The following is a 12,436-nucleotide window of genomic DNA, read 5'->3' as shown; positions in this document are numbered from 1 at the left end:
AATTAATAAGCTTCAGTGAACCTATAACAATGTTTTGGGAATGTGATAGGAAACCAGATTACCTGTAAAAAAGAACAACATGCCAACTCCACCCAGGAAGGCCGGAGTCCAGATTAGAGCCCATGACCCCTATATCTTCGACCCCCTTGAACAAAGCAATTCCTGTCATACTGCATATCAATAAGATAAAAATAAAAATAAATTAAAACTTGCAAGTAATTGTCTGCTGTCTTGTGATATTTAAATGGCAAAACAAAATGAAAATAAGTCACATGTACACAGGTTGTTTTTATTCATTATGTAGGACAATAATAGTTTAAGTAAGCAATATTACACCACATCATTTTTTTTTATCCCAGTCGTTACAACTTAAAATGACAAGAGACATTTCTTTTTAAAAGTATCTATATTGTGCTAATGTTAAAACCAACATAAAGGAAACACCATAAACTATTACTAGACACAATATTAATATTCAGTACACAACAATTAACCAACCACTGTTAAGTTTCTTATCTTCTACGACTGCAATATTGTAAACTTACTAATTACAGTTGTCATTATCTTAGTAATTCCTCATTAGACCTTTCCTTGATGCTTTAAGTTTTAAATTGTGTAGTTATTCAAATTAACCTTGGACAAGACTTGGAAATAGCATTGATGATGATATTTTGATTTATGTTCCCATCGCCACATGTATTGAAGTTAATCACCTGGAAATATCCAGAAAATCCTCCTTCCTTCCTTCAACAGTAAGTTTCTTTGCAGTACAAATATTACCTCAGAAAAAAAAGAGTGTTGTGTGCCATGTTGTGATTATTATGTAATTATCACCCACAGACTAATAATAACCATTTTTTGTTTTTTCTGTCAGTGAAATCCAAAGAGATGTGAACAACTTTTTGACAGATCACGTCACAAAATGATCTAGTAGATGCAAACATCGATGAGCAGAGTGCATAAAGAATTGCATTCAGGGACAGATATGAATATAATATAATATAACTATTTAGTATTTCATTGATGACCTGGTTACTGCTGCTTTGGCCAAGTGGATCTGTAGATTCTATTTTCTTGAGATGTTAAAAATATCAACAAGGCTCCTGGCAGCATGAACAGATGAGATTATTTATGATGGACACAGTCATAAGGGTTATTCGGTACCACTTTTTTTTTTCATATAGATGCCAGAACCAGCACTCAACTATTGAGTGGTCAACGATACCAAGTACCAATGTCACTAGAACTTTTGATGCATACCCCCCCCCCCCGAAAAAACTAAAAACAAACAGACAATTTTAATGAAAGGCCTATCCCAATATAGCATTTTCTTTAAAATTGCATGACATGAATTGCCATCTTCTATTTTTCTTAGTTCTAGTTCCTGATCGTAAAATGGCCACAAGAGAGCGGCCAATACTAGTATCAGATATCGAGAGTACCGATACCTTGAAATAAGGCCTGCCTGGTAATACCAGGCTGTTATCGACCTGATTCCAATACTGGTATCAGTACTCATTCCTAATTCACATACTTGTTGTCAAACATTTTCAAAAAGACTGCTGTGACCACTGTTAACTGTGAATATGTATATATCCATATCTTGAAATAAGTGATGTGTCAATTTGTTTGATTTTCATTATCAAAAAAATATCTTCTATGTCTTTTTTTCATGAATTCAAAAATAAAGTTACCACAGCAACTCCAATCAATGTTGTATGAGCTACAAGTATAAAGTGTCCCTAGCAGCTTGTAAGTCATGCAATAGACTCTGGTACCAACTGAGTTGCGAAATTCCCAATTTTAAACAAATGTAGGTATTCTTAGTTTATTCGGGATTATGGAAAAACAACAACAACAACACAAAAACACAGCCAAAGCTTTGTGTAAGGGTGGCTTATGTGCAGAGAAATCAATTTATTTCTGGTTTAAATCCAGACAGCGGGAGTTATTCTCTTACTCCATTTTCCATCAACAAAACAAACAAAAAAAAAAAAAACTGATTTCAGTTTTTAAAACTTTTCTTGTTGGAATGTAGTCTGTTGATTTCATCATGCTGAAACTCTTCCCACAAGTCAGAATAAAAATATGGCGGTGCCATAAGCGCACTATTGGTAATAGTTAAAAAGTCAAGAGTGCTATCGTAGTTAATCACTGAGTTGATGGCCCCGCAGTAAATAGCAATAATTTACTGAACTATATAAGAACACGTTTGGCTTAAAACCCAAACATGCAGCTCAATTGTAAAACGGATGACAGAAAGTGCAACAGAACAGATGGCATCCCTTTTTCAATCAAACTTCAAACACAATTCAGAAAGTGATGAAATTAACTGGACTAGACTACCGAGTTAGACTGGAGATGGAAGGGCCTGTCTCACATTTCAGCTTCATTGGAGGCTCTACGTTGTCAGGTGCAGACATATTTGATGATGACTGAAGAGGTGTGTGGGCATCGAAGCCTTTGCCCTCTCCGTTCCCACTCTCCTCCCCGTGCCCTGCTGGTGGCTCATGTGTACGCATGTGCTTGGCCAGGTGATCATTGCGCATAAACACCCGAGGGCATAACGTGCAGCTAAATTTCTTGCTACCGGTGTGCGTCTGTAGATGGCGCTGCAGTTCATCAGAACGTGTAAAACGCTTGCCGCAGAACAGCCAGTTGCAGACGAATGGCCGGTCCCCGCTGTGCCACCTCAGGTGAGCCTTCAGGTGAGAGGTCTTAGCATAAGCTTTGCCACAGCCAGGGATGTGGCAGTTGTGCATGTGCTTCCTCCTGCTGTCATCGCCGCCGTGGCCAAGTTGCTCAGCGTGTACACAGTTAGGACAGCGACACGCTGCCTGGCCGGCACCTCTGGACGAAGAACGCCTCTGGGACTTGGGCCGGGCCGAGGCAACGTTCTCCCGTGGCTCTTCCAGCGCAAACGGATCTTGTTGTAAGATATCGTGAGCCGGCGGTTCCATCTTGAAGCCATCGGGAGGGAAGAGGTGAGTCGAGTGAGAGGCTGGTAGATGTTGAGTTAGAGGCAAGGAGCACAGCTGCGGGTCAGAACCGTAGGAGCCTAAAGAAGACTGAAGACTCATGGTGGGCCCTGGACTCACAGAAGGCAAGTCAGCACCTTGCCCTGTGTAGAGGTCAACCCAGCTCCCAGACTGAACATCCCTCTGAAGGTTCCACCAGGATGGGATGTTCATGTCATCTGTGCTGCCACTAGATGGTGCTGTCCGTAGCCAGGATTCATAATGGTGGGCCATGTGAGTGTTGCAGGTGCACGTTTGCGGATGAGATCAGGGCTCAAGCTGTTGTTCACTATCTTTTTTTGTGTTATTTGGATGATTACCACATGGCGGTGAGGCGACGCGCTATAAAACCTGCAGACAGAAAGAGGGCAAATAATTAACTCTTTATTTGTTACACACATTCCATCAGTGACTTCACAACACCATCAGTAATGAGGTCATTTTATGACTGTGTATACGCCTTTGTGGCGCTGTTATTTCTAAACTTCAAATATGCAGTCATTGAGGCCTAAATCCTATTTAATACAACATTTATCAACAAGCCTCACACACACCTCTCTCATTGCCATGGATACTCTCATCCTCACACTACATGGTCGTGCAGACAGAAGAGAGGGGGAGACAGACATGTCCAGGCATGGGCCTGCCGCATGTATCTGCTGCCAGGTACTTCCCATGGAAGACAGTCAAAGAAAAGCTTAAAGAAAACAACATCATTGGTCCCGTGTAGAGGTAGTAGTGGGGGGAAGATAAATGCTGGTACGGTTGGAGGAGGGAACGGCGAGGTGGGGTGGGGTGTTGACAGGGGAGCCGTTTGGTAAAGGAAGAAGTTGCAGGGAGGTATGGCTGCAGGCCAAAATCTATTTGTACGTCTCTGAGGTTTGTAGAGATGAGATGAAACTTGGCAGACAGGAGAACCTGTTTTTATGAATCACACTTGATTTATCACCTGTCACACATGACAAGCCTTCAGGCAACGTACAAAATAAACCCTGTAAAACACTTCACCTCAAACTCAACAGAGGCACCACTTGGAGTTGATAACAAACAGACACTGAGTCAAACAATGTTGAGAACAATCTTTATAAGGGGCAGAACCCTTACCGTAGCCGTGTGTCTAGCAGCATTCCTGATCTGAACAGTTCTCTACACCTTCAAAAAATGTCAGTCAGCTGCAGGAGGAGGGCGTCTTTTGAAAGGTGACACAAAGCTTGTTAAAGTGCAACATGTCTGTGGAAACTGACAAGCCGAAAGCTGGCTGGACTTGCGCACGGCTCCCAACAATAAATTCCTTGCTCCAAACAATCTTGTTGACTTCCACCACACCCCCATCCTCCAAGATCTACAATTACTTTTACAGCAGGAAACAGTAAAAGAGACTGAAGTATCTTGGTCTGAAGATCACTTGGATTGATACCATACAGGACCGTCTCCAAGAGAAACATTGTCAAGTCTGCAAATATGGTTTGCACACAGGCGGCATCAGGCTGACTGACAGTGACACACTCCCTCAGTCGATCTTCATTTGTTGAGTCAACATAGACGTACTCTTCCTTCTTGACGGTCCAAGCACTCATACATGGATCCTACATACAATGAAATCGTAAACCAATTAGTTTGGAATTCCCTAATGAAAGGTGCGGTGCTTAGGGTCAAACAGATTTATTCCATGTCGGCCTGGAGCCACTGCTACTGCTCTGTAATTTTTGGGGAATGTGACTCCGGCGTACGTCGGAATGGTCGCCCGCACTCCTCTGTCACTGAGAATAAACAAACAACGCATCCTCCTCCATTTGCCAAAGTGCTGGGAAGACTGAGAGAAACAGCTGGCACAGGGGAAAGGGGTGGGTCTGATGGGCGGGGGGGGGGGGGGGGGGGGTTCGAGCCTGGGAAGAAGATAGGAGATGATGGTGCAGTGCAATGACAGAGCTGTGGTCATAAAACCTGCTTGCCAGTTTACAAGTCGGCCATTGAGAGGAAGAACCAACAAACTGCTTGCTGAGAGGAGGAAACTTATGTTGAGTTTAGAATTTTAAAAGGAACCCCAACTGTAATGACACGTTTGCTCCATATGGCTTATTTGGTTTTTACTAACATATCTATGAGATTTATTTTCCAAAAATCATTTCCAGTTTAATACATTTTTTGGAAACTTTATTTGTACATACGCCACCATTGTTATTTACGTCGCAACGCATTCAGGCTCTCTGCCTAACAATGCGAATCGCATATAACGAAAACGAGGTAAGCCTCGGAGCGTTCCTAAAGAAACAACATGTGATGGGGAGAGTCACCCTCCCCCACGACGTGCTCTCATCATTCACCAGACGCATTAAAGAGTTTTGATCGTCCCTTTAGGACGGTGTACGTACAAATAAAGTTTCTACCAAATGTATTAAACAGGAATGTTTTTTTTAAAATGAATCTCATAGTTATTTTAGTAACAACTAAACAAATCATATGGAGCAAAATTACAGTCAGGGTTCCTTTTAATATATGAAAGGACAGGTGCTATATAAATAAAGGTTGATTTGATTTGATTCTAGTCAGTGTACACTCCCGTATTGATCAGTGGGGTCTTCGGTCTCATTTAATGATCTCATAAAAAGTAAGCAAAACTTCAAACACTGTTTCATCAAAATCAAAGTTTTCTCAAGAATTTGAGGGGTTGATTAAAAAAATGTATACATTTATAATGGACGTCAATAAGCAGATCTTGATTTTTCATGCACCGACCCAGTCCCTATCCTTCACTAATAGTGGGTTCCACCATATCTTTGTTTATCGAGCTCTACCAGCAACAGATAGTGATAGAAAGAAGATTGAAATTCTCTTCCATTAGATGACGAAAGGCACAATAGACCTGCAGATCCACCTGTTGTCCTTTATACAAAATAATTAGTCATGGCTTCTGTCGGGGATATCAGCTTTGTGTTCAATTCAATAAGGACATATTTTATCATGAGTAAGCCAATTTGTGAGTAAATTGAGACAGATCGTCATTATTTCACTTTTAAATACTTTTTGTGACAATTTTCACTGGTGCGTAGCATGCTGTAAGATTTTTGTAATGTAAAATGTGCTTTGGCTCAATAAAGGTTGGGAAACATTGGTGTAGACAGATGACAGTTTTACATCTTCGCTTAGTGTCATGGAAAGTCACAGAGCTGCAAAAATGTATCTTCAGTAGTCACTAGAGTACCTGTATGTATGTGTAGGATACCGTTAGAAATGTACTTCTTCATTGTTGATTCATGGGCTGTCACCAGTTCACTTCATATTCATGTCCTACATGCCATATATCGCAACTTTTTGTTTTTAACAGTGAAGGTTAGGTTTGATTCTTCATGATGGAATAAACAATAGGAGGAAGTAAACTGCAATTTCGTTTTAAATGTGACATTAGGGCCTGATTATATTATATAAAACATAAGCATTTCAAGAAATATTTGTCCATAGTATGTAGTTTAACAGGTATTTTTGCCATGCTATATTTGAATATTTTTTGTTTTATAAGATAGATCCTTAAAAAAGATAGATGGGTGGATATATTTTGGTCTCTTTAAATTCTAATAAACAGTGTATATGTACATGTATAGATGTATATGTGCATATAATAAATCAAATATATTATTAGTATATTAAAACAATCAATAAATGTGGAGGAGTAATTCTCACTATAGTAACTCTTTAAGCGTAAGTACATAAAAACAATTGATTTACAAAGTATCACCCTTAGAACCGTTGGTGGATTAGGCATCAGTACTCAGTTTGAACATTTATTTTTCTGATGACTTTTAACTTTTACTCCACATCTTTGAAAGCAGATACCTGTATCCGCTTCATTCCGTTCTTTGTCATAATGCTTGTTACTTTTTTCCAACCGCCGTGAATGATGACATTACGTAATTGATTACTGTATAAGGCGGAAAAACAGGGACAACAGTGATATGGAGGAATGTGAAGCAGTGTGCATTAACGGCAGTGACTCAACAGATCTGGAGAAGCAAGATATGCCCCATCCATGGCCTATTTTAAGAGAATCTTTTTGTTGTCTGTTACAGGATGATTTGTTGCTTTATGCCAGCCTAAAAAACACCAACTTCTGGCGTTCACACTCTCTACATCTTATATAAAAATAAAAAAATAAAACAAATACACATACAGGTAAGGTATATTTGAATGTTACTATCACAGTCTACTTTAATATATTTTGATTTTTTCAGCGAGGACCTGCTGACAGTTCAGTCATGTCAGAATTTAGCTTGTAGCAAAGATGAATCCAGTGACCCCCATCACACCCTCCCCATCAGTGGATTACATGCAAATTGATAAAATAGAGAACTATATATGCATTTTGTGTGGAGGGACGTTTTTAAGTTTGAAGTAATCAAAACCGTTTTTTTGTATAACCGAAAGTAAAAGGAAATTAGTTTTAACTTTTAGTTGTTGTACTGACGTAACTTTGAGTCTTTACCATTAAAAAAAAAAAGTTTCGCTAAGGAGTTGAATCAGTAGGGATTTCTACATAAGTATCTGTTAAGTACACAGTGTGAGCGCTTCTGCCACGTCTATTTAAATCTCCAAACATAGACCAAAAATAGAGCTTTAAATTACAGTGTATTATCGACTTCCGTGGAAAGCTTTTTATGTCTCCAAAGGGGAAAACTCCTATTTGAATTACCACTATATTCTATGGGGGTGACGTCACTTTGTCAAATCGTCATCGTATAGGTACAAGTGTCAGTTTCAATAAATCAATCAATCGATCTGAAACACAAGCGGCCAATATGATCACAATACAATTGTTACCTTTTTGACTTTGAAAACTCCCCTTGTTGTTGTAGAAGATAATAAAGGTCACATTGGCTGAACGAAGTTTGGATCAGTTCAACTCTTGCTTCTTCCCCTGGGTCGGAAAATGTCCGCAAAAGGGAAATATCCTCATCATATTTCATGCGCACATGTTCCACGCTAGGAGATGCACGTAGGTCAGGCTCACAGTTGTGTGACAAACTTTACATTAGCGCGTGTGTCTTGGCTGAGTAGCCACGCCCCCTTCTTCCGCGTCCTCACATCATCACGTTATAAACCGTGGACTACGTCTTTCATTCCTCTTTTTATTTATGTCTCTTGTCTCGTTTTGCCGTTTTTATTTTATATTTTAACCTTTTTTGTTGTTGTTGACGAATTTAATATTTTGTTTGAAATGTATGATTGGAACATCTCCGAAACGAGATGATACATAGGCTGCAGTCTTTCACATAAACTATGCCGCAGTCAAAAATGTAGATATATGTATATCTATATATATAATGTATATCTCATTCAAAAGCATCAGAATGCATGTATAAAACACTGTACTGTATACTGGCCTTGTATCCATCTCCGCATGATTAAATACATGCATGTGCCTTTGTAACAGTATCTCTTTTAAGGAGCACTGTGTAATAAGTCGTGCCTATCCAAAGTAATAAGCATTGAATTGCTGTATATCTAACATATTTACAGCTATCAGCACACAATGACCTTTTTTTTTCTTTTAATGTTGAAACTGCTTTTAGAATGAAATGTTTTCACCTTTACAATGTGCGAGTAAAAGTGATTTTTCTAACGTATGTGCACGCCAAGAATACATTTTTAACAGCTGAGCAGTATACGTATAGGCATACTGTGTAATAGCTGTTTGTGAATAGTTAAGACTCGGAAATCCTTTAATTGGCAACACGCCTGAGAGGTGGTTTGACTCTAACCGAATGCGGTGACAGAACGCAGGAGGTCTGACATGAATCTGCTTCTGTTGTGAATTATTTCACAAAAGCTTTTTTATACACAGTACTGCATTTTATATCGAAATGAATGGTTACAAAAGTCCCGAAACCTGAATATCTTGCTTGTAAGAGGACTGAGTTTGAATAACTACTCCATTGATTGATTTGGATGTGCAGTACACCACACAAGTTTGAATGTCCCTCCATGTACCTTTTGTTTTCCCCCATTTATTATTATTCAGTCACCAGTGGTAATTCCTTACCTGTCACAGCATGTTGTCGGAGCTGTTTTGGATCAACTGACAAAAAGACAGATAGGGAAATAACTTCTTGTCATTGCTGCTCATTTTTTAAATGCCAAAATGTAACCAAACGACAAGTAATTTTAAGATTTGCATCTTGATTAAATTACTTTGTATTCTGTCTATGAAATAACACAAAGAGGACATATTACATGCCACATCAAATAAAGTACTGTACTCAATAAAGTACCAAAGTCTTCGATCGTTATGCAGTAAGTTTAATCACGAATCATAAAGTGTTGCTATTGCCATTTATTTACAGTACAAAGCAATGTATGAGAAGTCACATTGTGGTATTCATCTTCTCCCAATGATTCGAATATCGCACTGCATATTTCATAGCTTGTTGACACTTTAACCTTGACACTGATGCTTATGTGTACACATTTCCTGTTTCTTCAGCATGGCTTTGTGGTCTGGAACCTCCCCGAAAACATCTGTGGTTCCTGAAACAATCTCCATATTCTTCCTGCGGTGTAAGTTAATGAGTACGGTAGTTAATAAATTTTGTATTGATGTCACTGTGATATACACGATTCCGATTGCAATTAGTCATCTAAAGCAGTGTTTCCCAACCAGGGGTACGCAAGTACACTGCGTGATTGGTAGAAATATTTGATATTTTATTTGCAAGAGGATAAATATTCTCAGTAATTTGCCTGTCAATAAAATGGTAGGTGTGCGCTACAACTTCTTTACCTGGGGAAACAATTTCCTGATAACTTAAGTTGAAATGCCTGTTTAAAGAGCACTTACTGTATAAGAGTTATATATCCTAAAGGTGGGCTAACTATTAATTTTGATGTCAGTTTTTTTAATTTACAGTACAGGCCAAAAGTCATGCAATGTGTTTGCTTTAATCTCATGACTATTTACATTGTAGATTCTCACTGAAGGCATCAAAACCAAGAATGGACACATGTTTTGTGGCGTTATGTACTTACTAAAAACATGTTTTAGATTCTAGTTTCTTCAAACTAGCCACCCTTTGATCTGATTACTGCTTTGCACACTCTTGGCATTCTCACCTCTGGGAACTCCTTCAATACAGTTGGAAAACCATTTCAGGTGACTACGGTACTCTTGAAGCTCATCGAGGGAATGCCAAGAGGGGGCAAAAAAATCATCAGAGCAAAGAGTGACTATTTTGAAGAAACTAGAATATAAAACATGTTTTCACTTATTTCTCCTTTTTTTAAGTACTGTACATAACTCCACATGTGTTCATTAATAGTTTTGATGCCTTCAGTTGGAATCAAGAATGTAAATTAGTCATGAAAATAAAGAAAATGCATTGCATGAGAAGGTACGTCCAAACTTTTGGCCTGTACTGTATAGTCTCTATTTTCAAGGCAACATTTTTATATTTAAGTCTAATTTGAGTAAAGAAGAAGAAGAAGAAGAAGTAAAAAAAACTACAATGCCAATTAAATGACATTTAAATGTTCCAGTTAAGGAGACAAAATAAAAATTATTTTCATGTAATAATCAATTGTGTTATGTTCTATTTTTGGAGAATCATCAATGCCGATGAGTGTATGGCATGATGAAAGGGTTCGTGGGTACACAAGACAAAAAAAAAAGTAGGGAACCACTGGTTTGAATGCGAATATTATTTCCATGAAACATCCAAATGAATTCTGAGACTTTATATAATAGCTTTCCTGATGTGTGCATTCATTTACAGTAGTATATGTGATTCCTATACCATTTAATAAAGTGTATTTAAAAGTTTTAGCACTGGCGTGTCATTTCAAAATCACATGGGAACCCTCTCTCAATGTCTTCTTCTAACTTGCCAGACTTTTGAGAGCAAGACTAAAACATCTCTTCCCCTCCATAGGTAAAGAAAATCCAAATTAAGTCAACAGTAAACACGGAGGTCGTCTATTTTCTTATCCTTGTTAATTATTCCAAATCCCTCAGGCTATTCTTGCCCACAGCATTAAGATAGATTTTGGCCCTCAAGCAGGCACTCACTCATCACACAGGCCCCCTCTTCTCCTGCCTCCTCTTTCAACTTCAAACCCAGTCATTTCTGCAAGCTGTGCTTTGATTGTGGCAAACACCTGTATTTTGCCAAGGAAGACTTCCTCGCTAGCCCCCGCCTCCCATCTTTGATTGTTAGACAGCAGTGGCGCCGTCATTACCGTCTGTACGACTGATGCCGCCCATCTTCTCCTCCCATTTTCCACCACTGCCTTTTAACCGCAAATTTAATTGTAGAGAAATTTTTAATTGCTCTATTTTGTCTAATTTTCAAAAATCCTTTTATGGTGTGTGCGTGGCTATAAAAGTTGAAATGTTGATGCGGTAAGAGCTGAAAGGCAACCCATCAAAATGTTTTGGATTGCAGGAATAGCAATAGCAATTCAATGCACAACTTTTTCTTCTTCTTTTTTTCTCAATGCAGGACTTTAATGCCAGCAAGACGGACACATGTAGACACCCAGCATTTTTCTCATTTTACAAGTAATCCTCCAGCAAGACACACACGATAATGTTATGCTTTATTGGTCATCCTTCAATACCATCCTGTCTGCCCCTTCAGATGAATATCTTTTGGGTTTCTCACCAGCTGTTTTGGTTTCTTAACACCCCTCAGCTTCCTCTTTAGGCCTTTTGCTACATGCTGCATACACTTGTGTGCTGAGACGACTTCATTTTCAGCGTGTGTGTGTGCTTTTGTCTTTGCTAGATTGTGGGGCCCATACATGCAGGTTTTTCCAGGTTTAACTAACATTGTGGGGACCGACTTGAAATTGTGGGGACATTTTGGCGGTTCCCATTGACTAATATTAATATTTCCTTAATCTAGGGGGGCGGCCATTTTGTTTTTTGTTGTCCACTGAAAATGACTCATAGTTGCTCAGGGCTCAGGTAGCAACCAATCACTAGCCTGGCAAGCCACACCCACTTTCTTGAACAAAAGAAAGTTAGTCTGGTCACTTGGCCGTTGAAAGTGCTTTCGGCCCGAGCAGTGCATAACGAGCCGTGCAATGAAATTTGTGACGTGTTGTTTGTGAGAAACGTCACTCTTCGGTGCCGGAAGTCTATCATCACATGAATCATCAAGTTTTTACCGTAACAACGAACGGCATAAATCATTCACTCCTGTCTCTCTTCGAGTAGCCATGTTGAATTTGCTCCGTATCCATCCATCGATACTGTTTACTCACGGACTTACATATGAATATTGTATATTTTATATGTACATCCGTGTCTTTACTACTTTTCCACACAAACATCCTGTTTTTATGACGTCACCTCTTCACTGATTGGATCACTGTCTGTTTGGTAAGGTTTGCCCCTCCTGAGAAATATTTGCGCTTGATGTCGACAGTCA

At 39.1% G+C, this 12,436-nt stretch overlaps 1 protein-coding gene across 1 annotated transcript; it reads right to left on the bottom strand.

The window, feature by feature from the left end:
- Positions 1-1,814: 1,814 nt before the first annotated feature.
- On the bottom strand, positions 1,815-8,009 carry sp6 (Sp6 transcription factor). Its single transcript, XM_077570986.1, has 2 exons — positions 7,830-8,009; positions 1,815-3,368 (listed from the first exon to the last, which is right to left on the bottom strand). Exon 2 carries the CDS (start codon positions 3,249-3,251, stop codon positions 2,343-2,345), a length of 909 nt encoding a protein of 302 aa, XP_077427112.1. The 5' UTR covers positions 3,252-3,368; positions 7,830-8,009; the 3' UTR covers positions 1,815-2,342.
- Positions 8,010-12,436: the final 4,427 nt, after the last annotated feature.

This window comes from Vanacampus margaritifer, chromosome 7 (assembly GCF_051991255.1).
Source record: "Vanacampus margaritifer isolate UIUO_Vmar chromosome 7, RoL_Vmar_1.0, whole genome shotgun sequence".
Taxonomy (NCBI): Eukaryota; Metazoa; Chordata; class Actinopteri; order Syngnathiformes; family Syngnathidae; genus Vanacampus; species Vanacampus margaritifer.
This window is presented reverse-complemented; position numbering and strand designations above follow the sequence as displayed.